The sequence below is a fragment of the Oncorhynchus kisutch genome, linkage group LG13, assembly GCF_002021735.2.
Source record: "Oncorhynchus kisutch isolate 150728-3 linkage group LG13, Okis_V2, whole genome shotgun sequence".
Taxonomy (NCBI): domain Eukaryota; kingdom Metazoa; phylum Chordata; class Actinopteri; order Salmoniformes; family Salmonidae; genus Oncorhynchus; species Oncorhynchus kisutch.
In genome coordinates, this window is record NC_034186.2 from 6,387,229 (window position 1) to 6,411,308 (window position 24,080).

General features: G+C 44.2%; 1 protein-coding gene across 1 annotated transcript in view; it reads left to right on the plus strand.

Moving 5' to 3' along the window:
- Positions 1-8,809: 8,809 nt before the first annotated feature.
- pkn2b (protein kinase N2b) overlaps positions 8,810-24,080 on the plus strand; it is a 54,467-nt gene continuing 39,196 nt past the window's right edge. The window contains 1 exon segment of the mRNA XM_031785440.1: positions 8,810-9,432. Within this exon segment, the coding sequence (XP_031641300.1) occupies positions 9,412-9,432 (21 nt within the window). The 5' untranslated portion in view covers positions 8,810-9,411.

Here is a 24,080-nt window from a genome sequence, read left to right on the forward strand (position 1 = left end):
ACGACAACGTGTTCCAGTTCCTGCCAATATCCAGCAACTTCGCACAGCCATTGAAGTAGAGTGGAAAAACATTCCACTGGCCACAGTCAGCAGCCTGATCAACTCTATGTGAAGGAGATGTGTCTGCATGAGGTAAATGTTGGTCACACCAGATACTGACTGGTTCTGATCCATGCTCCTACCTTTTCTTTTCAAGGTGTCTGTGACCAATAGATACAGTGGGGCAAAAAAGTATTTAGTCAGCCACCAATTGTGCAAGTTCTCCCACTTAAAAAGATGAGAGAGGCCTGTAATTTTCATCATAGGTACACTTCAACTATGACAGACAAAATGAGAAAAAAAATCCAGAAAATCACATTGTAGGATTTTTTATGAATTTATTTGCAAATTATGGTGGTGGCTGATTGGTGGCTGACTAAATACTTTTTTGCCCCACTGTATCTGTATTCTCAGTCATGTGAAATCCATTGATTAGAGCCTTATTTATTTATTTAAATTGTCTGATTTCCTTATATGAACTGTAACTCAGTATGTTGGGTTTATATTTTTTTGTCAGTAGATTTGGGATTTTGTTTTTCATTTTATAATAATTTTGTTTTCATTTATTTTCATGTGGATCACAATTGCAGTGTTGGGAAAAAGTACACAATTGTCATATTTGGGTAAAAGTAAAAATATCTAAATAAAAAAATAACTGAATTAAAAGGGAAAGTCACCCAGTAAAATTCTACTTCAGAAAAATATTTGGTTTTCAATATACTTACGAATTAAAAGTAAATATAATTTCCAAAATAAACTTATGCATCGAACAAAAACTATAAATAATTTCAAATTCCTTATATTAAGCCATTTATTTACTGATTAACAGGAGGTAAGACCCCGATGCAAACCGTGTCGAAGTAACAATGTTTATTACAGCAACAGAGGCAAAGGTACAGGACTGCAGGCAGGCTCAGGGTCAGGCAGAGTGGTTAGGTTCAGGCAGAGGTGTCAGGGTCAAGCAGAGGGGTCAGGGTCAGGCAGAGGGGTCAGGGTCAGGCTGAGGGGTCAGGGTCAGGCAGAGGGGTCAGGGTCAGGCAGAGGGGTCAGGGTCAGGCAGAGGGGTCAGGGTCAAGCAGAGGGGTCAGGGTCAGGCAGAGGGGTCAGGGTCAAGCAGAGGGGTCAGGGTCAGGCAGAGGGGTCAGGGTCAGGCAGAGGGGTCAGGGTCAGGCAGAGGGGTCCGGGTCAGGCAGAGGGGTCCGGGACAAGCAGAGGGGTCAGGGTCAGGCAGAGGGGTCAGTGTCAGGCAGAGGTCGAAAATCCAGTTAGGGGCAAAGGTACAGGACTGCAGGCAGGGTCAGGCAGAGTGGTCTGGTTCAGGCAAGGGTCAAAAACCAGGAGGGCAAGAAAGAGAGAGGCTGGGGAAAACCCAGGCGCTGGCAGGACAAACGCTGGTAAGCAAGACAAACTGGCAACAGACAAATAGAAAACACAGGTATAAATACCCAGGGGATAATGGGGAAGATGGGCAACACCTGGAGGGGGTTAGAGACAAGCACAAAGAGAGGTGAAACAGACCAGGGCTTGACACTGATAGCCAGGGGCACACTCCAACACTCAGACATCCTTTACAAACTAAGAATTTGTGTTTAGTGAGTCCACCAGATCAGAGGCAATAGGGATGACCAGGGATGTTCTCTGTTTAGTGAGTCCACCAGATCAGAGGCAGTAGGGATGACCAGGGATGTTCTCTGTTTAGTGAGTCCACCAGATCAGAGACAGTAGGGATGATCAGGGATGTTCTCTGTTTAGTGAGTCCTCCAGATCAGAGGCAGTAGGGATGACCAGGGATGTTCTCTGTTTAGTGAGTCCACCAGATCAGAGGCAGTAGGGATGACCAGGGATGTTCTCTGTTTAGTGAGTCCACCAGATCAGAGGCAGTAGGGATGACCAGGGATGTTCTCTGTTTAGTGAGTCCACCAGATCAGAGGCAGTAGGGATGACCAGGGATGTTCTCTGTTTAGTGAGTCCACCAGATCAGAGACAGTAGGGATGACCAGGGATGTTCTCTGTTTAGTGAGTCCACCAGATCAGAGACAGTAGGGATGACCAGGGATGTTCTCTGTTTAGTGAGTCCACCAGATCAGAGGCAGTAGGGATGACCAGGGATGTTCTCTGTTTAGTGAGTCCACCAGATCAGAGGCAGTAGGGATGACCAGGGATGTTCTCTGTTTAGTGAGTCCACCAGATCAGAGGCAGTAGGGATGACCAGGGATGTTCTCTGTTTAGTGAGTCCACCAGATCAGAGGCAGTAGGGATGACCAGGGATGTTCTCTGTTTAGTGAGTCCACCAGATCAGAGGCAGTAGGGATGACCAGGGATGTTCTCTGTTTAGTGAGTCCACCAGATCAGAGGCAGTAGGGATGACCAGGGATGTTCTCTGTTTAGTGAGTCCACCAGATCAGAGACAGTAGGGATGACCAGGGATGTTCTCTGTTTAGTGAGTCCACCAGATCAGAGGCAGTAGGGATGACCAGGGATGTTCTCTGTTTAGTGAGTCCACCAGATCAGAGACAGTAGGGATGACCAGGGATGTTCTCTGTTTAGTGAGTCCACCAGATCAGAGGCAGTAGGGATGACCAGGGATGTTCTCTGTTTAGTGAGTCCACCAGATCAGAGGCAGTAGGGATGACCAGGGATGTTCTCTGTTTAGTGAGTCCACCAGATCAGAGGCAGTAGGGATGACCAGGGATGTTCTCTGTTTAGTGAGTCCACCAGATCAGAGGCAGTAGGGATGACCAGGGATGTTCTCTGTTTAGTGAGTCCACCAGATCAGAGGCAGTAGGGATGACCAGGGATGTTCTCTGTTTAGTGAGTCCACCAGATCAGAGGCAGTAGGGATGACCAGGGATGTTCTCTGTTTAGTGAGTCCACCAGATCAGAGGCAGTAGGGATGACCAGGGATGTTCTCTGTTTAGTGAGTCCACCAGATCAGAGACAGTAGGGATGACCAGGGATGTTCTCTGTTTAGTGAGTCCACCAGATCAGAGGCAGTAGGGATGACCAGGGATGTTCTCTGTTTAGTGAGTCCACCAGATCAGAGGCAGTAGGGATGACCAGGGATGTTCTCTTGATAAGTGTGTGAACTGGTCCTGTTAAGCATTCAAAATGTAACGAGTATTTTTGATGTCAGGGAAAATGTGAGGACTCATGTATTTATTTAACCTTTGTTTAACTAGGCAAGTCAGTTAATTAAGAACAAATTCTTAATTTCAATGACGGCCTAGGAATAGTGGGTTAAGTGCCTTGTTCAGGGGCAGAACGACAGATTTTTACCTTGTCAGGTCAGTGATTCGATCTTGAAACCTTTTGGTTACTAGTCCAACGCTCTAACAACTAGGCAACCTGCTGGTTACTAGTCTAACACTCTAACAACTAGGCAACCTGCTGGTTACTAGTCTAACACTCTAACCACTAGGCTACCTGCTGGTTACTAGTCTAACACTCTAACCACTAGGCTACCTGCTGGTTACTAGTCTAACACTCTAACCACTAGGCTACCTGCTGGTTACTAGTCCAATGCTCTAACAACTAGGCAACCTGCTGGTTACTAGTCTAACACTCTAACCACTAGGCTACCTGCTGGTTACTAGTCCAATGCTTTAACCACTAGGCAACCTGCTGGTTACTAGTCCAACGCTTTAACCACTAGGCAACCTGCTGGTTACTAGTCCAACACTCTAACCACTAGGCTACCTGCTGGTTACTAGTCCAACATTTTAACCACTAGGCTACCTGCTGGTTACTAGTCCAACACTCTAACCACTAGGCAACCTGCTGGTTACTAGTCCAACACTCTAACCACTAGGCTACCTGCTGGTTACTAGTCTAACACTCTAACCAGTAGGCTACCTGCTGGTTACTAGTCCAATGCTCTAACAACTAGGCAACCTGCTGGTTACTAGTCTAACACTCTAACCACTAGGCTACCTGCTGGTTACTAGTCCAACACTCTAACAACTAGGCAACCTGCTGGTTACTAGTCCAACACTCTAACAACTAGGCAACCTGCTGGTTACTAGTCCAACACTCTAACCACTAGGCTACCTGCTGGTTACTAGTCCAATGCTCTAACCACTAGGCTACCTGCTGGTTACTAGTCCAACGCTCTAACCACTAGGCAACCTGCTGGTTACTAGTCCAACACTCTAACCACTAGGCTACCTGCTGGTTACTAGTCCAATGCTCTAACCACTAGGCTACCTGCTGGTTACTAGTCCAATGCTCTAACCACTAGGCTACCTGCTGGTTACTAGTCCAACACTCTAACCACTAGGCTACCTGCTGGTTACTAGTCCAACACTCTAACCACTAGGCTACCTGCTGGTTACTAGTCCAACGTTTTAACCACTAGGCTACCTGCTGGTTACTAGTCCAACGTTTTAACCACTAGGCTACCTGCTGGTTACTAGTCTAACACTCTAACCACTAGGCTACCTGCTGGTTACTAGTCCAACACTCTAACAACTAGGCAACCTGCTGGTTACTAGTCTAACACTCTAACCACTAGGCTACCTGCTGGTTACTAGTCCAACACTCTAACAACTAGGCAACCTGCTGGTTACTAGTCCAACACTCTAACAACTAGGCAACCTGCTGGTTACTAGTCCAACACTCTAACCACTAGGCTACCTGCTGGTTACTAGTCCAATGCTCTAACCACTAGGCTACCTGCTGGTTACTAGTCCAACGCTCTAACCACTAGGCAACCTGCTGGTTACTAGTCCAACACTCTAACCACTAGGCTACCTGCTGGTTACTAGTCCAATGCTCTTACCACTAGGCTACCTGCTGGTTACTAGTCCAATGCTCTAACCACTAGGCTACCTGCTGGTTACTAGTCCAACACTCTAACCACTAGGCTACCTGCTGGTTACTAGTCCAACACTCTAACCACTAGGCTACCTGCTGGTTACTAGTCCAACGTTTTAACCACTAGGCTACCTGCTGGTTACTAGTCCAACGTTTTAACCACTAGGCTACCTGCTGGTTACTAGTCTAACACTCTAACCACTAGGCTACCTGCTGGTTACTAGTCCAACACTCTAACCACTAGGCTACCTGCTGGTTACTAGTCCAACGCTCTAAGCACTAGGTTACCTGCTGGTTACTAGTCCAACACTCTAACCACTAGGCTACCTGCTGGTTACTAGTCCAACACTCTAACCACTAGGCTACCTGCTGGTTACTAGTCCAACACTCTAACCACTAGGCTACCTGCTGGTTACTAGTCCAACGTTTTAACCACTAGGCTACCTGCTGGTTACTAGTCCAACGTTTTAACCACTAGGCTACCTGCTGGTTACTAGTCTAACACTCTAACCACTAGGCTACCTGCTGGTTACTAGTCCAACACTCTAACCACTAGGCTACCTGCTGGTTACTAGTCCAACGCTCTAAGCACTAGGCTACCTGCTGGTTACTAGTCCAACACTCTAACCACTAGGCTACCTGCTGGTTACTAGTCCAACACTCTAACCACTAGGCTACCTGCTGGTTACTAGTCTAACACTCTAACCACTAGGCTACCTGCTGGTTACTAGTCTAACACTCTAACCACTAGGCTACCTGCTGGTTACTAGTCTAACACTCTAACCACTAGGCTACCTGCTGGTTACTAGTCCAACACTCTAACCACTAGGCAACCTGCAGCTTCATGTATGGTTGTATTGTGTTGAAAATGATAAAAAATAAACAAATTCAGATCATTCTTATGAGCCACCAATTTTCTGATGTAATTATTATTTGCATATAAGTAGTATTTTACAGTATATATAATAAAGACATGGTTAATCCTTTTTAGTTGTTGTTTCGGGGTAATACACCACATACCTGTACCAACTGATGCTTAAAGTAATTGGGTTTTGCGAACGGGGGATGGAAAAGTGAATCCCTGTTACCATGTCCATCCCTTTATTATCTTGGTGGTCCAGGCACTCTCTGATAATAGAGAAAAAAAAGACCAATCTAGTCTATAATCCATATGCAAATTACATATATGTTGACAATGCATTGCACGAGAGCATTACTCAACGTTCGCATAATGACTGGCACGTTTGGCATCATATCAACAAAGGGGGCCGTGTGTGTGTGTGTGGGCGACCCTATTGACATAGTTCTGAGAGACATCTTAGTGTATCCCTCTTGTTTGGCCCCTAATTACTCTGCTAACGACTTGATGTTTTCTCCCACCCAAAATGTCTATGATATTATCATCATGACCTAACTATTTTATAACTTTTATGTAATATACCTGAATGCCTTACTGGTGTTCCTTCTTTCTTCTCTTTTCAACCAATCCAGTAAGTGTGGAGGAGTTCAGCTGGAGTGTCACCAGAGAAGAAGAGAAGAAAGGGTTAACTGGGCCCCAAATCTGTCTTCACCAGCAGGTGGTGTTTTTTCCCCGCTCACTAAGCAAGGAGTTGTTGTATGGAGGTCAATAACCATCCAGTTTCCATCCAGTTTGAATGCGTGTAAAGTCATATTGTATATATATATATTTTTTTTAATCACAGCTGTGATGCAAACAGGAAGTTTTGGTACAATTGTATAAATTCCAGAAAGATAATATGTCTGTTCGACACCGTGGGATATTTTTAGTGTCGGTAAAATAAATTATGCAAGGAAATATCGGTGGAAACACTTGTATGTGCAAATGTTGATTTAATAACCATCATATGAATGTAAACTTGGAGTCACACTACAGGGAAACCCTGGTCTAGAGCACATAACTTGCCAAAACCACAGCGGTCACACTCCCTATATCACTGCAACATTTCTTTGTGAGAAAACAGTTGAAAATGCAATGAAAACCCATTTAACTTGTATTTTTCTATTCGGCATGCATACAAGGGAATTGAATCACAAAAGGTATTTTTATGTGCACTCCGGAATATTCATAAGAAAAATATGTTGCCAATAGGATGGAAACCAAGCTAACAAAAAAAAAGTATGGATTATTCACACTGGGTCTACGTGTGGCTTATTGTGGTCGAATAGAAGATTCGTAACACTGGGGCCCCACAAGGGTGTGTGCTCCGCCCATTCCTGTACTCCCTGTTCACCCACAGGGGGCAAAATACCTGCCTTCCATGACACCTACACCACCCGATGTCACAGGAAGGCCAAAAAGATCATCAAGGACAACAACCACCCGAGCCACTTCCTGTTCACACCGCTACCATCCAGAAGGCGAGGTCAGTACAGGTGCATCAAAGCTGGGACCGAGAGATTGAGAAACAGCTTATATCTCAAGGCCATCAGACTGTTAAACAGCAATCACTAACTCAGAGGCTGCTGCCTACATTGAGACCCAATCACTGGACACTTTAATAAATGGATCACTGGTCACTTTATACAATGCACATAATGCCACTTTAATAATGTTTACATATCTTACATTACTCATATCACATGTATATAGTGTATTTGATACCATCTACTGCACCTTGCCTATGCCGCTCGGCCATCGCTCAACCATATACTTACATGTACATATTCTCATCCACCCCTTTAGATTTGTGTGTATTAGGTAGTTGTTGGGGAATTGTTAGATTACTTGTTATTAGATATTACTGTACTGTTGGAACTACAAGCACAAGCATTTCGCAACATTCGCATTAACATCTGCTAACCATGTGTATTGTGACTAATAAAAATTTGATTTGATTTAGCTAGGTCGTTACAAGTGTATTGATAAGTGTACTGATGCAGGCTGCATCACATCTGGCTGTGATTGGGAGTCTCATAGGGCGGCGCACAATTGGCCCAGCGTTGTCCAGGTTTGGCAGGGTAGGCCGTCATTGTAAATAAGAATTTGTCCTTAACTGACTCGCCTAGTTTAATAAAGGTTTAATAAAAATTTAAATTAAATACCGTGACATCCCGGCAATTTTGAGAAAAACACTGTATAATATCGCCGTTGTCTTCACTTGTCACTAGTTACCACAGCCACAAAGTTATAAACCCCGTTTATTTCTGCATTGTCTCTTCTTAAAATGTGATTTTAAACCTAACATTAACCTTATGGCTGACCTTAATGCAGCACTCTTTGACTTTGTGGCTGCTGTAACTAGTGGAAACCGTTGTGCCTGTTGTTCACACGCGTTGGCTATAATGGTCCGGTTGGCTAGAATGGTCCCACCTAATATTCCCTCGTTAGAGCACAGATAGAACAATGAGACAGACATTTCACTGGATGTTTAAATGTGAAGCATCCGCTTAGCAATCACTACCAAATATGGTAGTGAGAGGAAGCCCACGGGCAGCGGGAGAAGATGGAACAAGATGGATTTTGGATTCTGCAAATGTTCTCAGCGATGAAACGTTTGATCTCAATACAGTTTGATGTTCCCAAAACTATAATATGTTATGAACAGAGTGGACTGCGATTTTTATACTTTACCATTTGCAAAAGTTTTTTATTTTAAATCATGTCGTTTAGAAAGAGTGCAAAGCAAAGGCAAACTGAGTTAATTGCACATGCGCACTTCACAAAGTAGGCGTTCCCTAACGGAAATATGCAGATGAGGCTAGAATGCGCCAATAGGATCTCACTAGCTCGTCTTTAGCTCTGCCCCCCTCATTGCCTGTTTTTCCCACTATGGCGCATTTATTCCCATCGGAAACGACAGGCTGTGGCTTATATTGGTTAGAGCAAGAAGGGGGTAGCTGCATCCCAATATGGCGACCGGGGAATGGACGAGTGGGTGTGTCGAAAGGAAAGTAGTGGGCGTGTGGAAAAGAGTGTGTGGAAAGCACACTCTGCGACTATAGGTTATGGTAATTTCTAGACAACTGGGTCAGTGATCTTCTTGTCGGAAAATCGAAACTCTACAAAGTTCCCGAGTTGGATGACCGTTCAAAAAGATTTTTCCCAGTCAGAGCTCGTTTTTCCCCAGTTCCCAGTTGTCTTGAACGCACTGAAGTCGGATATTTCCGAGTTCACAGTTGTTTTGAAAGCTACATATAGTGTGTGAATTTGTTGCTGGACTGGCAGGCAACGTTCAGTCGGAACCGCGCATACATTTTTTAATTCGGTGTGTTTCTGAGGACGAGTTCAGGATAGGAGCGCTTGCGTTTAGTATTTTTAGTTCTACATAAGGAGATAACTACAAGATAATATTTTGGGATTGTTTTGCGGTTGAATCTTTTTGAAAAGCCTACAGAATGAAGTCTAAAAATACAGTAATGGGAAAGTTCCTATGTTAATAACGAAGAGAGGTGATTACTGATGATTTCGGATTTACGAAGTAGGAATTCGTATTTTTAGGAAAATATCCTGCATAGGCTACGGGAGGAATAATATTGTTTCTTCATATGAGTCGTCCCATATCCTCTGTCCCGAGTTTTATTCAAAGTTGAAAAACCAAGATGGCGGCGGATTCCCTACAGGTAAGAACTCTGCAACTAAACGATTTGTTTTACAACAGTTTGTGGGCCTATAATGACATCTTTCGTTTTCAGGTCATGGTTATTTCTGTAAAGGACTGGCCTTGGTAGGAATTTGTTTATACCTTGTTACCCTGTGTCCAGCTGTAGTGTTAGACAAAATGTGATTGTATTCCTTTGCATAATCCCTCCCTAGCCTATTTTGTTTGATTGCTTCTTAAAGCGGAAGTGAAATTATTCACGTGATCAATAAAGTAATATGCCCTAATCTCTGTTACTCAGATTATGTCAAACCAATCTCTGTCTCTGGGTGTGACAGTTTGTTTAAGGCACCTCATAGAGCTGGGTCATATCGACAAAAATCGTTATTGCGATAAACGTATTGAATTATAACGATCTTTTGAACGAAAAGATTATAACATTAATGTGCACCATCGTTTATTTTTATTTTTATGACCCTTACAACTACTACTTTGAATGTTATACCTATCAATTGTCATATGAACAGTCACCTATATTAGCAAAGTTATTTCTGTTCAAACTTCACGTTTCTCTGGTAGGGCTCTATAGGTTATTTATCGTTATGAATCAGCAAAATGTCCACCAACTGACCACCTAGGATAGCCCCGCTATTGTTATTTACTGCTGCTCTTAAAATGATTTATCTTGTTCTTTTTTTAAAGGTATTTTCTTAACTGCATTGTTGGTTAATTAAGGGCTTGTAAAAGTAAGCATTTCACCTGTTGTATTTCGGCGCATGTGACAAAATACAATTGGATTTGATTCATTAACTTCAGGTGACTAGAGTATAGCTCTTTGGGTTCCGAGCAGTGAGGGGAGAGCAGAGGGTAAGGGGGTTATGGAAGGGGTCTTACAAACAAGGAAGTGGATTGTTCCTCTTGTGGTTATCAAGAACATGGAATTCCAACAGTTGGGGATGTGTATCCTCTGAGTTAGGCCTTTATGAATGACTTGGTACAACCTCTGCCATTTGGTCTGGAGGGGCACTTTAGGGTTGTGTTCAATGTGACCTCGTTCCCCAGCCTAACTTGCTACTGGGCATTTCCATGTAAAAGGACCCATGAGCACCACCATGTGAAGTTAATAGAGGCATGTCAAATTGAAGCTAAGAGTCTCTATTTTATGGGGTGAAATGAAGGCATGTATAACCATTTATCTATCCCAAAAATGTGTAATAAGCCTACGCAAAGGACTTCGGTAAAGGGGTCTTAGACATTTACCAGAAAGTCTTTCAAATGTATTAGAAATTCATCAAAACACACAATATTATTGAATTAAAGACCCCTGACAACTACTTTATATTTAGTTTTTGATAAAACTTACAGAAGGCAATTTTTTTTTAAAGAAACATTGCCTTAACAGTGTCTTGAAGATATTTTAACATTTTGTCATGAGGGAGGATCATGTTGGAGTGGCAGCATAGCCTAGTGGTTAGAGTGTTGGACTCTAGCTGACATCAGTTAACCCACTGTTAACTGGACCGTCATTGAAAACAAGAATTTGTTCTTAACTGACTTGCCTAGTTAAATAAAGATTTTTAAAAAGTACATTCACCCAAGTAACAAGTAAAGGTAGACCTACCAATTAGTTCGTGTTTTTACTGATATCAAGTTTGCTTTATTAAGTGATTTAAAATGTGTAATTATGTTAGTTAAAAAAACAAATTTTGGTATCAGAATTACTGCAATTGAATTGGCTACAATGGGAAATCATAGTAGTTGATCATAAACCACAGTTGGGCCTCCTGCTACTGTCCTCCCTTCCACTGTTCACCTCATAGGGTCTCCTGCTACTGTCCTCCCTTCCACTGTTCACCTCATAGGGTCTCCTGCTACTGTCCTCCCTTCCACTGTTCACCTCATAGGGTCTCCTGCTATTGTCCTCCCTTCCACTGTTCACCTCATAGGGTCTCCTGCTATTGTCCTCCCTTCCACTGTTCACCTCATAGGGTCTCCTGCTATTGTCCTCCCTTCCACTGTTCACCTCATAGGGTCTCCTGCTACTGTCCTCCCTTCCACTGGCATTCTGTTCACCTCATAGGGTCTCCTGCTACTGTCCTCCCTTCCACTGTTCACCTCATAGGGTCTCCTGCTACTGTCCTCCCTTCCACTGTTCACCTCATAGGGTCTCCTGCTATTGTCCTCCCTTCCACTGTTCACCTCATAGGGTCTCCTGCTATTGTCCTCCCTTCCACTGTTCACCTCATAGGGTCTCCTGCTATTGTCCTCCCTTCCACTGTTCACCTCATAGGGTCTCCTGCTATTGTCCTCCCTTCCACTGTTCACCTCATAGGGTCTCCTGCTATTGTCCTCCCTTCCACTGTTCACCTCATAGGGTCTCCTGCTACTGTCCTCCCTTCCACTGGCATTCTGTTCACCTCATAGGGTCTCCTGCTACTGTCCTCCCTTCCACTGGCATTCTGTTCACCTCATAGGGTCTCCTGCTACTGTCCTCCCTTCCACTGGCATTCTGTTCACCTCATAGGGTCTCCTGCTACTGTCCTCCCTTCCACTGTTCACCTCATAGGGTCTCCTGCTACTGTCCTCCCTTCCACTGTTCACCTCATAGGGTCTCCTGCTATTGTCCTCCCTTCCACTGTTCACCTCATAGGGTCTCCTGCTATTGTCCTCCCTTCCACTGTTCACCTCATAGGGTCTCCTGCTATTGTCCTCCCTTCCACTGTTCACCTCATAGGGTCTCCTGCTACTGTCCTCCCTCCCACTGTTCACCTCATAGGGTCTCCTGCTACTGTCCTCCCTTCCACTGGCATTCTGTTCACCTCATATGGTCTCCTGCTACTGTCCTCCCTCCCACTGTTCACCTCATAGGGTCTCCTGCTACTGTCCTCCCTTCCAATGTCATACTGTTATGTTCACCTCAGGGTCTCCTGCTACTGTCCTCCCTTCCAATGTCATACTGTTATGTTCACCTCAGGGTCTCCTGCTACTGTCCTCCCTTCCAATGTCATACTGTTATGTTCACCTCAGGGTCTCCTGCTACTGTCCTCCCTTCCAATGTCATACTGTTATGTTCACCTCAGGGTCTCCTGCTACTGTCCTCCCTTCCAATGTCATACTGTTATGTTCACCTCATAGGGTCTCCTGCTACTGTCCTCCCTTCCAATGTCATACTGTTATGTTCACCTCATAGGGTCTCCTGCTACTGTCCTCCCTTCCAATGTCATACTGTTATGTTCACCTCATAGGGTCTCCTGCTACTGTCCTCCCTTCCAATGTCATACTGTTATGTTCACCTCATAGGGTCTCCTGCTACTGTCCTCCCTTCTACTGGCATTCTGTTCACCTCATAGGGTCTCCTGCTACTGTCCTCCCTTCCAATGTCATACTGTTATGTTCACCTCATAGGGTCCCCTGCTACTGTCCTCCCTCCCACTGTTCATACTGTTCTGTTCACCTCCTAACATATGTTTTCCCCTTTCTGTTTGGTGGTCAAAGTAATGCTGTGCTGTACTGTGATGTCCAAACTTGTGAAACAGATGTTGAGAATGATATTCATATCCATAATTATGCACTTCTGTATAGTACAAATCAGGCACCCATAATGTAATTCTGTTACCCGGATGTAATTCTGTTACCGGATGGGCTCCTGAGTGGCACAGCGATCTAAGGCACTGCATCTCAGTGCAAGAACCAGCCCCTGGTTCGAATCCAGGCTGAATCACATCTCGCCGTGATTGGGAGTCCCATAGGGCGGCGCACAATTGGCCCAGCGTTGTCCAGGTTTGGCTGGTGTAGGCTGTCATTGTAAATAAAAATTTGTTCTTAACTGACTTGCCTAGTTAAATCAAATAAATATGTAAATCCACTTCATCTACTGCTGTTTGTACAAGCAAAACCCATTTATTCAAATGTAATCTGTCATGTCAGGCTGAAACCCCATTCTTTCTGTAGTCACCTTTTTTGACTCTTCAATCGGAGCAGAGTTCTCGGAAAACGTGTTCACATAAAAAAACAGAGGGACATTTTACCACAATTCTGTTACCAAACTGAGTCAGTGAAATTCCATTATCGGGGAATTGTTGGCCTACTGCATAGAGAGACCTGGCTGGTGGATGAGATTACATTAACCCTACTAGGGGGGGGGGGGGGACAGACAAGATTAATCAGATATTAATAGCAGTATCAGTATTCAACATGTCGTGGTACAATAACATATTTAATACATTCAATAAAGAGGTTGAGGTCTTCCCTAGACGTTGGTTTATAGGCAGACACTATCCATTTAGTCACAGTGTGGATGGAGTGGGACGTTTCAGATGTGGGTTAAGAGGCCATTTTGGACTACACCCATGACTCTAAATTGTTATTACAGTCAGTCATAATAAGCATGTTTGTGAAAAAGACTGAGGGTTACAAAGTACAACAGTGTACCTCCAATAGTCTTTTTTGCTTTAAACAGCACGTGGACGGACACCTGTTATCCCACAGGGGGAATTAGTGAGTTACGCAATCAGGCTGCCATTTGTCTCTTCTTCTCTCTGTCTGTCGCTCTCTCTCTTCCCCCTGCTTTCTCTCTCTCCCCCTCGCTTTCTGTCTCTCCCCCTCTCTCCCCCTCGCTTCTGTCTCTCCCCTCGCTTTCTCTGTCTCTCCCCCTCGCTTTCTCTGTCTCTCCCCCTCGTCTCTCCCCTCGCTTTCTGTCTCTCCCCCTCGCTTTCTCTGTCTCTCCCCCTCGCTTTCTCTGTCTCTCCCCTCGCTTTCTCTGTCTCTCCCCCTCGCTTTCTCTGTCTCTCCCCTCGCTTTCTCTGTCTCTCCCCTCGCTTTCTCTGTCTCTCCCCCTCGCTTTCTCTGTCTCTCCCCCTCGCTTTCTCTGTCTCTCCCCCTCGCTTTCTCTGTCTCTCCCCCTCGCTTTCTCTGTCTCTCCCCCTCGCTTTCTCTGTCTCTCCCCCTCGCTTTCTCTGTCTCTCCCCCTCGCTTTCTCTGTCTCTCCCCCTCGCTTTCTCTGTCTCTCCCCCTCGCTTTCTCTGTCTCTCCCCTCGCTTTCTCTGTCTCTCCCCCTCGCTTTCTCTGTCTCTCCCCCTCGCTTTCTCTGTCTCTCCCCTCGCGTTCTCTGTCTCTCCCCCTCGTTCTCTGTCTCTCCCCTCGCGTTCTCTGTCTCTCCCCCTCGCGTTCTCTGTCTCTCCCCCTCGCGTTCTCTGTCTCTCCCCCTCGCGTTCTCTGTCTCTCCCCCTCGCGTTCTCTGTCTCTCCCCCTCGCGTTCTCTGTCTCTCCCCCTCGCTCTCTCTGTCTCTCCCCCTCGCTCTCCCCCTCGCTCTCTCTGTCTCTCTCTCTGTCTCTCCCCCTTGCTCTCTCTCTGTCTCTCCCCCTTGCTCTCTCTGTCTCTCCCCCTTGCTCTCTCTGTCTCTCCCCCTCGCTCTCTCTCTGTCTCTCCCCCTCGCTCTCTCTCTGTCTCTCCCCCTCGCTCTCTCTCTGTCTCTCCCCCTCGCTCTCTCTCTGTCTCTCCCCCTCGCTCTCTCTCTGTCTCTCCCCCTCGCTCTCTCTCTGTCTCTCCCCCTCGCGTTCTCTGTCTCTCCCCCTCGCGTTCTCTGTCTCTCCCCCTCGCGTTCTCTGTCTCTCCCCCTCGCTCTCTCTGTCTCTCCCCCTCGCTCTCTCTGTCTCTCCCCCTCGCTCTCTCTGTCTCTCCCCCTCGCTCTCCCCCTCGCTCTCTCTGTCTCTCCCTCTCGCTCTCTGTCTCTCCCTCTCTCTGTCTCTCCCTCTCGGTCTCTCTGTCTCTCCCTCTCTCTGTCTCTCCCCCTCGCTCTCTCTGTCTCTCCCCCTTGCTCTCTCTGTCTCTCCCTCTCTCTCTCTGTCTCTCCCCCTTGCTCTCTCTGTCCCTCCCCCTTGCTCTCTCTGTCTCTCCCCCTTGCTCTCTCTGTCTCTCCCCCTTGCTCTCTCTGTCTCTCCCCCTTGCTCTCTCTGTCTCTCCCTCTCTCTCTCTCTCTCCCCCTCGCTCTCTCTGTCTCTCCCCCTCGCTCTCTCTGTCTCTCCCCCTTGCTCTCTCTGTCTCTCCCCCTTGCTCTCTCTGTCTCTCCCCCTTGCTCTCTCTGTCTCTCCCTAGGCTAAGAGCCTGTCCTTCAGCCCAGCACTTTATTTTTTGCTGCAGGTTGGTTCCAATGTTGGAGGAATGCCTGAAACTACATTTCTACATTCTTCTGTCGGAGTCTGACTCATCTTTTCTAAACTGAAACTCTTTTAACACTAAAGCCGCCAGCCCTTTCAGAAGTACAACACTGTAGCACGGCCGGCCCGCTCATTAGGTAGAACTATGTAGCCTCGTATGGCGGGAGATTGACATGGGTGACATTTTCTGAGCTAAACAGACCATGGCGCACTTCCAACAACAACACATAATAAAAAATGAAAAACAACTAGGTCAAGAGTTAAATCTATCACAAAAATACATTTATAACTTCATTTTAAATGTTCTGAACTGGTGATGCACCCACATGGTATTTTTGGCCGATACCGATATCCAATATTTTCCTTGCCAAACAACCCGATACCGATATTACACATTTTAGTGGGCTTTTAAGCATTATAGTACAGTAAAATAGTTAACACATGGACTCAGTGGTCTAAGGCATTGCATCTCAATGCAAGAGGTGTCACTACAGTCCCTGGTTTGAATCCAGGCTGTATCACATCCGGCCGTGATTGGGAGTCCCATAGGGCGGCGCACAATTGGCCCAGCGTCGTCCGGGTTTGGCTTGGGTAGGCCGTCATTGTGAATAAGAATTTGTTCTTATCTGACTTGCCTAGTTAAATTATGGTTACACAAACCACACTGACCAAAAAGTATTTTGGGGGGTGTTAGCTAGCTAACTATATAGCTAGATGTCATCTAAAATGACCCTGCTTTTTATCAGACTTCTTATTTGATTAATGGTGGTCGGACACATCTATGTGAAGCTAGCCATGATGAGGATTAGCCACAATAGTGGACTTTGCGGTTAGCCTTCAAAATAAAAGTATGTCATTGACAGTGATGCAAATGATTACAAATAGTAGAATTATGCCATAATTGAATAGATCATGCTAAACGAGGTTGGAATGTTGTTTTATATAAAATCAACAAAAGACATGAATTTGTTAATTTGACAAATAGCTGTTGAAATCACACTGGATGTATTATACTTTAGAATTGCTTTGGGGGGCATACTTATTTCACTGTACAGCCTTACCCCATGTCATTGATCCACAATCCATAGGTATCAGTCTACACAGTGACACCCAGAGAACATTAGCATCGTAGCTCTTATTGTGGCACTCTGAAACAACTGTAAATTTAACCATATTTATTGTCAACCTGTGTATTGAACACTATCACTGAGGAAAACCAATACTTCATGGATGTTTTGAAGTCGAATAACTCTGAGGACGTTGGGGAAAAATATATTAGGTATTAAGTAGACTGATCCCCAATCCTTAGGTAAAGCTGTACAGTGAAATATGAATGTCAATACACACAATAGGCTGACTGAGAAGGTGATTCACACAGTAACAGTCCCGCGATAAGAGCTACAAGGCTAGTATTTGCGTAAACTCTTCACAGTTGTGTTCTGTGGGTGTCACCGAGTAGACTGACCCCATTTTATTGCTTCACATTCCAACATTGTTTAACATTATCTACTCTAAATATGGCATCATTCCGCCAATTGTAACCTTCTGCATCACTTTTCAAAGAGGTACTTTTATTTTGAAGGCAAGCTGCAAATTTCACAATTGTGCCTAATCCGTATTGTGGCTAGCTTCACAACACAGAACCTGGTCAGGTCGAGCTTCACTAGCCAGATGAAGCTAGCTGGCTGCTTATAACGTTAGCTTTGGGCAACCGGATTAAGTAGCTGGCTAGCAATTTACTTTGATGAACTGAAGTTCAATTTCAATAGGCGAACAACAAGTGGCTACCTAGCTAATACTTGCTGACAAGGATTACTAAAGCATTGCTAAGAATAGTGAAAATGACTGCAGTTTGGCTGGTTGTATTCGTGCTAGCTAGCTACCCCAGAAGTTGCGGTCGAACAAATAATGCTGTATTACCAACGCGGGTTTGTAAAAGCATCGTTCGTGGCCGGTGTTTGCTTTTTTTTTTTTTAGACTTGTTTCGTACAGCTTTGACAGTGCTACTGATAGTAGTGGTGGCGCTTGGCTTGCACGTGCAAATTCAGAACACACAACATTCTAGAATAGAACTGTGTTATTTTACGTGTCCAAATTAAAAGCTTATTTAACAAGTCAAAATAGTGTTATTTGACATGTATCTTTTTTGACAAGCAGAGACCCAAACGGTGTAACATAGTATGTCGTGAAGCTAATAGCAGTGACACTATTACTGTGTAACTCCGGTAGGGAAACATCTGAACAATAGCGCACATGGTAACGTTGGTGTGTATCGGTGATTAACCAGTCGGCGAAAGCCAACATCACCCACAACAGAGAACGGTTGATTGTCAAGGGCAATGAATTCCATTATCTTGGCGTTTAATAGATTTCGTTTTTTTAGTTTTCGCTCTGAAATGTTCTTACTCTTTCCAATGACTGCTGGACTTGTTGACCACTCTCTCCACACAGCAGACATTGTGGGCCAGGTTAGGAATGCTGTGTTGCAAGTGTAGTGCTACATTTTACGTGGCATCATTACGTCATGTACCTACGTTATGTAGGTATGCACGTCAGCCTTCACATCGGCTTTAAACTAGACATGGGGCCGATACCGACGTTGGCATTTTTAGCTAATATCTTCCGATATGTTCACCGACAGATTGTGCATCCCTAAACAAACATTGTGGAAGTTAGACTAGTTACTACTAGTCTTTGCTTAGTAGCCTGAGAAATGCTGCCATGAGTGTTCATGTGCTGAACACAGACAGAGTGGTTATACTTGGAAAAATATATATTTGGAAATCGAGCTGTTGAATGTAGTTATTTGACGAAGGTAAGTATCATAGAAACTGCAGCTTTTTCTGATACTATATAGAAAACAAAACAGTTTTGCCTGCTTGTGACTCTGCTCCTCTCCCTGCCTGTGCCAATTCCAAGCTGTGCCCCATCTCTTCGTGTACAATTTGACAACTAATAATATTGTCACTCAGACTGTCTTTAGGCGAATTCTTATTATGTGTGAAATTAGTTTAGGTGTAGTTTCGATATGCAGGCTGACTGGCATCGTTCGCTTCCCTTCCGTCATCAACTTGAATAGAGTCAATGATATGTTTTTGCGTTATTCTAAAGGCCTACTGCAACATACAGCATGTTTTCATTAGTATTAGAGTTATAGTGAATGATAGTCCAGTAATGGAAAATATCAACCCGCAAAGGTCAAATTATTATAAGCATGACCGCCAACACTGTTAAATAGGCACAAATGTAAAGCGTTAATATGTGTGAAAATGACAAAATACACGACATGACCGAAGTTATGAGAACCGTTGAGCGGTAGTGTATTTGGACACCTGCTAATTGAACATCTCATTCTAAAATAATGGGCATTTTAATATGGAGTTGGTCCTCCCCCCCTTTGCTGCTATAACAGCCTCCACTCTTCTGGGAAGGCTTTCCACTAGAGGTTGGAACATTGCTGCTATAACAGCCTCCACTCTTCTGGGAAGGCTTTCCACTAGAGGTTGGAACATTGCTGCTATAACAGCCTCTACTCTTCTGGGAAGGCTTTCCACTAGAGGTTGGAACATTGCTGCTATAACAGCCTCCACTCTTCTGGGAAGGCTTTCCACTAGATGTTGGAACATTGCTGCTATAACAGCCTCCACTCTTCTGGGAAGGCTTTCCACTAGATGTTGGAACATTGCTGCTATAACAGCCTCTACTCTTCTGGGAAGGCTTTCCACTAGATGTTGGAACATTGCTGCTATAACAGCCTCTACTCTTCTGGGAAGGCTTTCCACTAGATGTTGGAACATTGCTGCTATAACAGCCTCTACTCTTCTGGGAAGGCTTTCCACTAGATGTTGGAACATTGCTGCTATAACAGCCTCCACTCTTCTGGGAAGGCTTTTCACTAGATGTTGGAACATTGCTGCTATAACAGCCTCTACTCTTCTGGGAAGGCTTTCCACTAGAGGTTGGAACATTGCTGCTATAACAGCCTCCACTCTTCTGGGAAGGCTTTCCACTAGATGTTGGAACATTGCTGCTATAACAGCCTCCACTCTTCTGGGAAGGCTTTCCACTAGATGTTGGAACATTGCTGCTATAACAGCCTCTACTCTTCTGGGAAGGCTTTCCACTAGATGTTGGAACATTGCTGCTATAACAGCCTCTACTCTTCTGGGAAGGCTTTCCACTAGATGTTGGAACATTGCTGCTATAACAGCCTCCACTCTTCTGGGAAGTCTTTTCACTAGATGTTGGAACATTGCTGCTATAACAGCCTCTACTCTTCTGGGAAGGCTTTCCACTAGATGTTGGAACATTGCTGCTATAACAGCCTCCACTCTTCTGGGAAGGCTTTTCACTAGATGTTGGAACATTGCTGCTATAACAGCCTCTACTCTTCTGGGAAGGCTTTCCACTAGAAGTTGGAACATTTGCTGCCGGGCTTGCTTCCATTCAGACCCAGACCATTATTCCTCCTCCACTAAACTTTAAAATTGGCACAATTCATTGGGGCAGGTAGCGTTCTCATGGCATCTGGCAAACCCAGAGTCGTCTGTCGCTTGATGGTGAAGCGGGATTCATCACTCCAGAGAACGAGTTTCCACTGCTCAAGAGTCCAATGGCTTTACACTCCTCCAGCCGATGCTTGGCATTGTGCACAGTGATTTTAGGCTTGTGTGTGGCTGCTCGGCCATGGAAACCCATTTCATAAATTTCCTGACGAACGTTTCTTGTGCTGACGTTGCTTCCAGAGGCAGTTTGGAACTCGGTACTCGGTAGTGAGTGTTGCAACCAAGGACAGATTATTTTTACACGCGGTTCCATTCTTTGAGCTTGTGTGGCCTACCACTTTGCGGCTGAGGAAGTGTTGCTCCTAGACGTTGGAAAAGTGGCATCCTATGACAGTGTCACGTTGAAAGTAACTGAGCTCTTCAGTAAGGCCATTATATTGCCAATGTTTGTCTATGGAGATTGCCTAGCTGTCTTCTCGATTTTTATACACCTGTCAGCAACGGGTGTGACTGAAATAGCCGAATCCTCTAATTTGAAGGGGTGTCCACATACTTTTGTGTGTATATAGTGTATGAAAACCATTGTCATTTATTGATTGCACGGGACCCCTTATTGTGCCTTTTACGACTGAATCCGTCATCTCGTTTTCTCTTCTCTAAACTCCTGATTTCAGTCACCATGGCCACAATTCTTCATTGCACTATTGTTCTAAATTAAATCCACGTCTTCACCCTCCTTATCATTCAGTTAAGCCTAATTTTAAGTTCGATTGCGAAGTAAAGTGCACAATTATCCATTTCTATCGCTCATTTAGCCTATGTCATTCATTCAGAGGAGAGAGGCGTTAGTCTGGCATTTTTATTTTTCATTTTTATAAACGGTAAAAAAAAATCTAAACTCATCGCTCAGTATGTTTTGATTTGTAATGAAATGTAAAATACAAACATTATGGCAAAGTCAGGGAGGAAGCAGGTGAAGCTTTAAAAAAAATATATATTTGTTGGCTTATTTATTTACAAAATCAAACGTCATTGGTCCGTTGGTGGTTCTAGTGTTTTTAGGCTCTGAGGCTAAATGGCAGACTTCTGTGTGTGTTGGTGTCTGGACTACCAGACTGTTTCCTTGGTGACCTAGTGACTGTTGTGTTGACAGCTATGGTACAACAGGTTACACTAGATCTGTGACGGTTACAATTCGTTATTATCAGTAACATTTTGGTATTATTACCTTTAAATATTAGTCTAGTGTACAAATGTAAGAAATGTCATATTTGAGAGGAATTCCGAAAAATAGATTGATTGCACTTTTTCGAACAATTTGCATAACGTTACCAACTCTGCTGAGGTCAAATTGGAGGACACTAGGATATAGGCTATTCATCCTATAGCTAGGGTGAACCATGAAAGGAGCTTGGCTACGTTTCGTTCAGTTGTTAAGAGAGGAAAGGCTGGACTCTCTCCTGTCATCATTCCTCACACCTTTGCTGACACTGCAACAATGTGGGACCGTGAAGATGCAATTGTGACAATCCATTCAGATGTCAACAAATCCATAAAACATGGCAAGAGCCTATATAACAGTGTTGAGTAGTCTATATAAATTACGAAAATAATCTGTGTCAAATTATAACCTATATACCTTGTTGGATTGTCCATTTTGACACATTAGCTCATTGTCGGGCCTCAGCACCAGAACAACCTTGTTGACTGCTGTTGAATAATTATTGATTAGTCAGACCCATCCATCTTTTATTTAAAACAAGACCAATGTATTTATTCACTAGACGGCAATGAAACCATTGTATAAAAGAAAGTCCACACATCAAACGCAGCCTATAGGCAAGAGCTTCTACGCCCCGCACATCTAGCGGATGAGCTACTGGCGCGTCAGACGGCAGTTGGGAAGAGATGTAGACGGACTTAAGTTAGCAAAACAACGGCTTTATAATCATTAGTAAACACTCCCACTGTTAGGTCAAGTTTGTCTACAAGGAAATAAACCTAATAAATAAAAATGATGATGAATGTAGGCCTATTTTTTTTTATGGGTTTTGACGGCTATTTTATGTTCGTGACGGTCTTCGTACATAATGGTCAGTTACGCGGTTATTCAATCACCGTCACCGCCTTAGGTTACATTGAAATATCCTTGTCTGTCTGGCAAGAGGATGGATGGAGGATTATTTTTTCATGGCGGTGTTTGGTTGAAATGTGGATGAGAAGACAGAAGAATAACACGTCTGTGGCTTTGGGAACCGCGTTACTTTAACCCCCTGCTACCCAACCCCAGGGTGTAAATGATACTTAACACGTCTGCTTGCATCACTGGGGTTTTATCGACTGTAACAGCTTAGCGGGATTTGTCCTCAGTCCTCTCCAAACTGCTTATCAGCTATTCTGATGCCACAACGGAGCAGGCTGTGAAAACGAAAAACCATAACTAAACCAAGCTGAGTGACTGCAGACTCCTGTACGAAGTACCAACCAATATGGCTGTGGTGCTTCATAGCAGTGGATTGTACTACCGCTCCAGTTTGTTGTGAACTTGTTTCAAACCTAGGAAACGGAGGGGGGGAAAGCTTGTACGGCACATTGGAAAATGCTTGGATCAGTTCATGCCTCTGTGCTTAATGTCATGGACATGGTAAGGAATACCTGTTCAGCTCTGTAGGAGTTGTTTGTAGTTGTCTCCTTCATTACATTCATCATAGTGAATGTCAAGTTCTTCTCTATACTAATTATGGGAGTCAGCATTCTGTATGAGTTGTGTTGTGGTTTATAGCTCAGGATGAACTAGCTAAACAAGGTCATAACACAATGGCCTGCTTTGTCTACGCAGTATAGCCACATCGTTAGATCATTTAAACATGCTTGTCTACAACTCCGTTGAAGTTGATACTGTATATTTGTAAATAGTGAAGAGATCCTTGCCTTTTTTTAAATCCAGTATAGCTGAACTGATTTGTAGTACAGCAATTCCACAGTAATGTAATTGCGCTGAGACTCTGATTTTTCACTCAAAATGTTTCCCAAACCAAAACCATTGATTTCAAAGTTTAACAAACCATTAAACTCTATGCACAAGGACACCGTTTAACAATTTACATAGAAAATTTTTACAAAAACACATTTACTAGAACTGTGCAGATTCAACATTTATTAACAGAATTTCAGTCAAATTTTGTAGTCAGTTTGTGACTACGTTTTCCCAAAAATATCTGCTCAAGATTCAAAGATGTCAACCTTGACTTTAGAATAAATATATATTTTGGTTATTGAACTATGGTGAGCGAAGTGGATTTACACACGCTAACAGAATGTAATCATGGTTCCCTGCTCTGTACCACACACACACACACACGCACATATATATGTAATTCTGGATATGAATCAGGGTTTCCTGGTAAATGCCGGCTTTCGAAAAGAAAAGCTGTCAAATAAAATGGTTGCTGACCCAAATCGTCAACGACAACAAAAATCCAATTCAAAATAAGGCTTTTTATTCATTGGCGGAAATACCAGTCGATGTGCTCCAACATCAGAGGCTAACTTCATATTAAATCCTCAAGCTGCTTGGAAATTAGTGTTGGGTGTGTTACTGTTTGGTGAAGATTGTGTTGATTATCCCCTTTTCCAGTGTGCCTGCCGAGAGAGGATTATTTCCCCAAAACGAGAGTAAAGACGGCCTCCAGATCACTCTTTCTCGAGGTCAAAGTAATGAGGCTGATGCTACTGAGTTGGACAGTTTGTACTTCCCGATAGCAGCCGCTCACTCTGAGCAGGCCAAGTTCCTCCTCAAATGCAAGTGATTGAGCTTGTCAGGCCCAGTCCTAGTAGTTCTGCTGCTGTCCTAGGCCAGATCAACATACCCATGCCAGATCAACATACCCATGCCAGATCAACATACCCAGGCCAGATCAACATACCCAGGCCAGATCAACATACCCAGGCCAGATCAACATACCCCCCCCCCCCCCCCGCGTCATGTAATAAGGATTTAGAATGGATT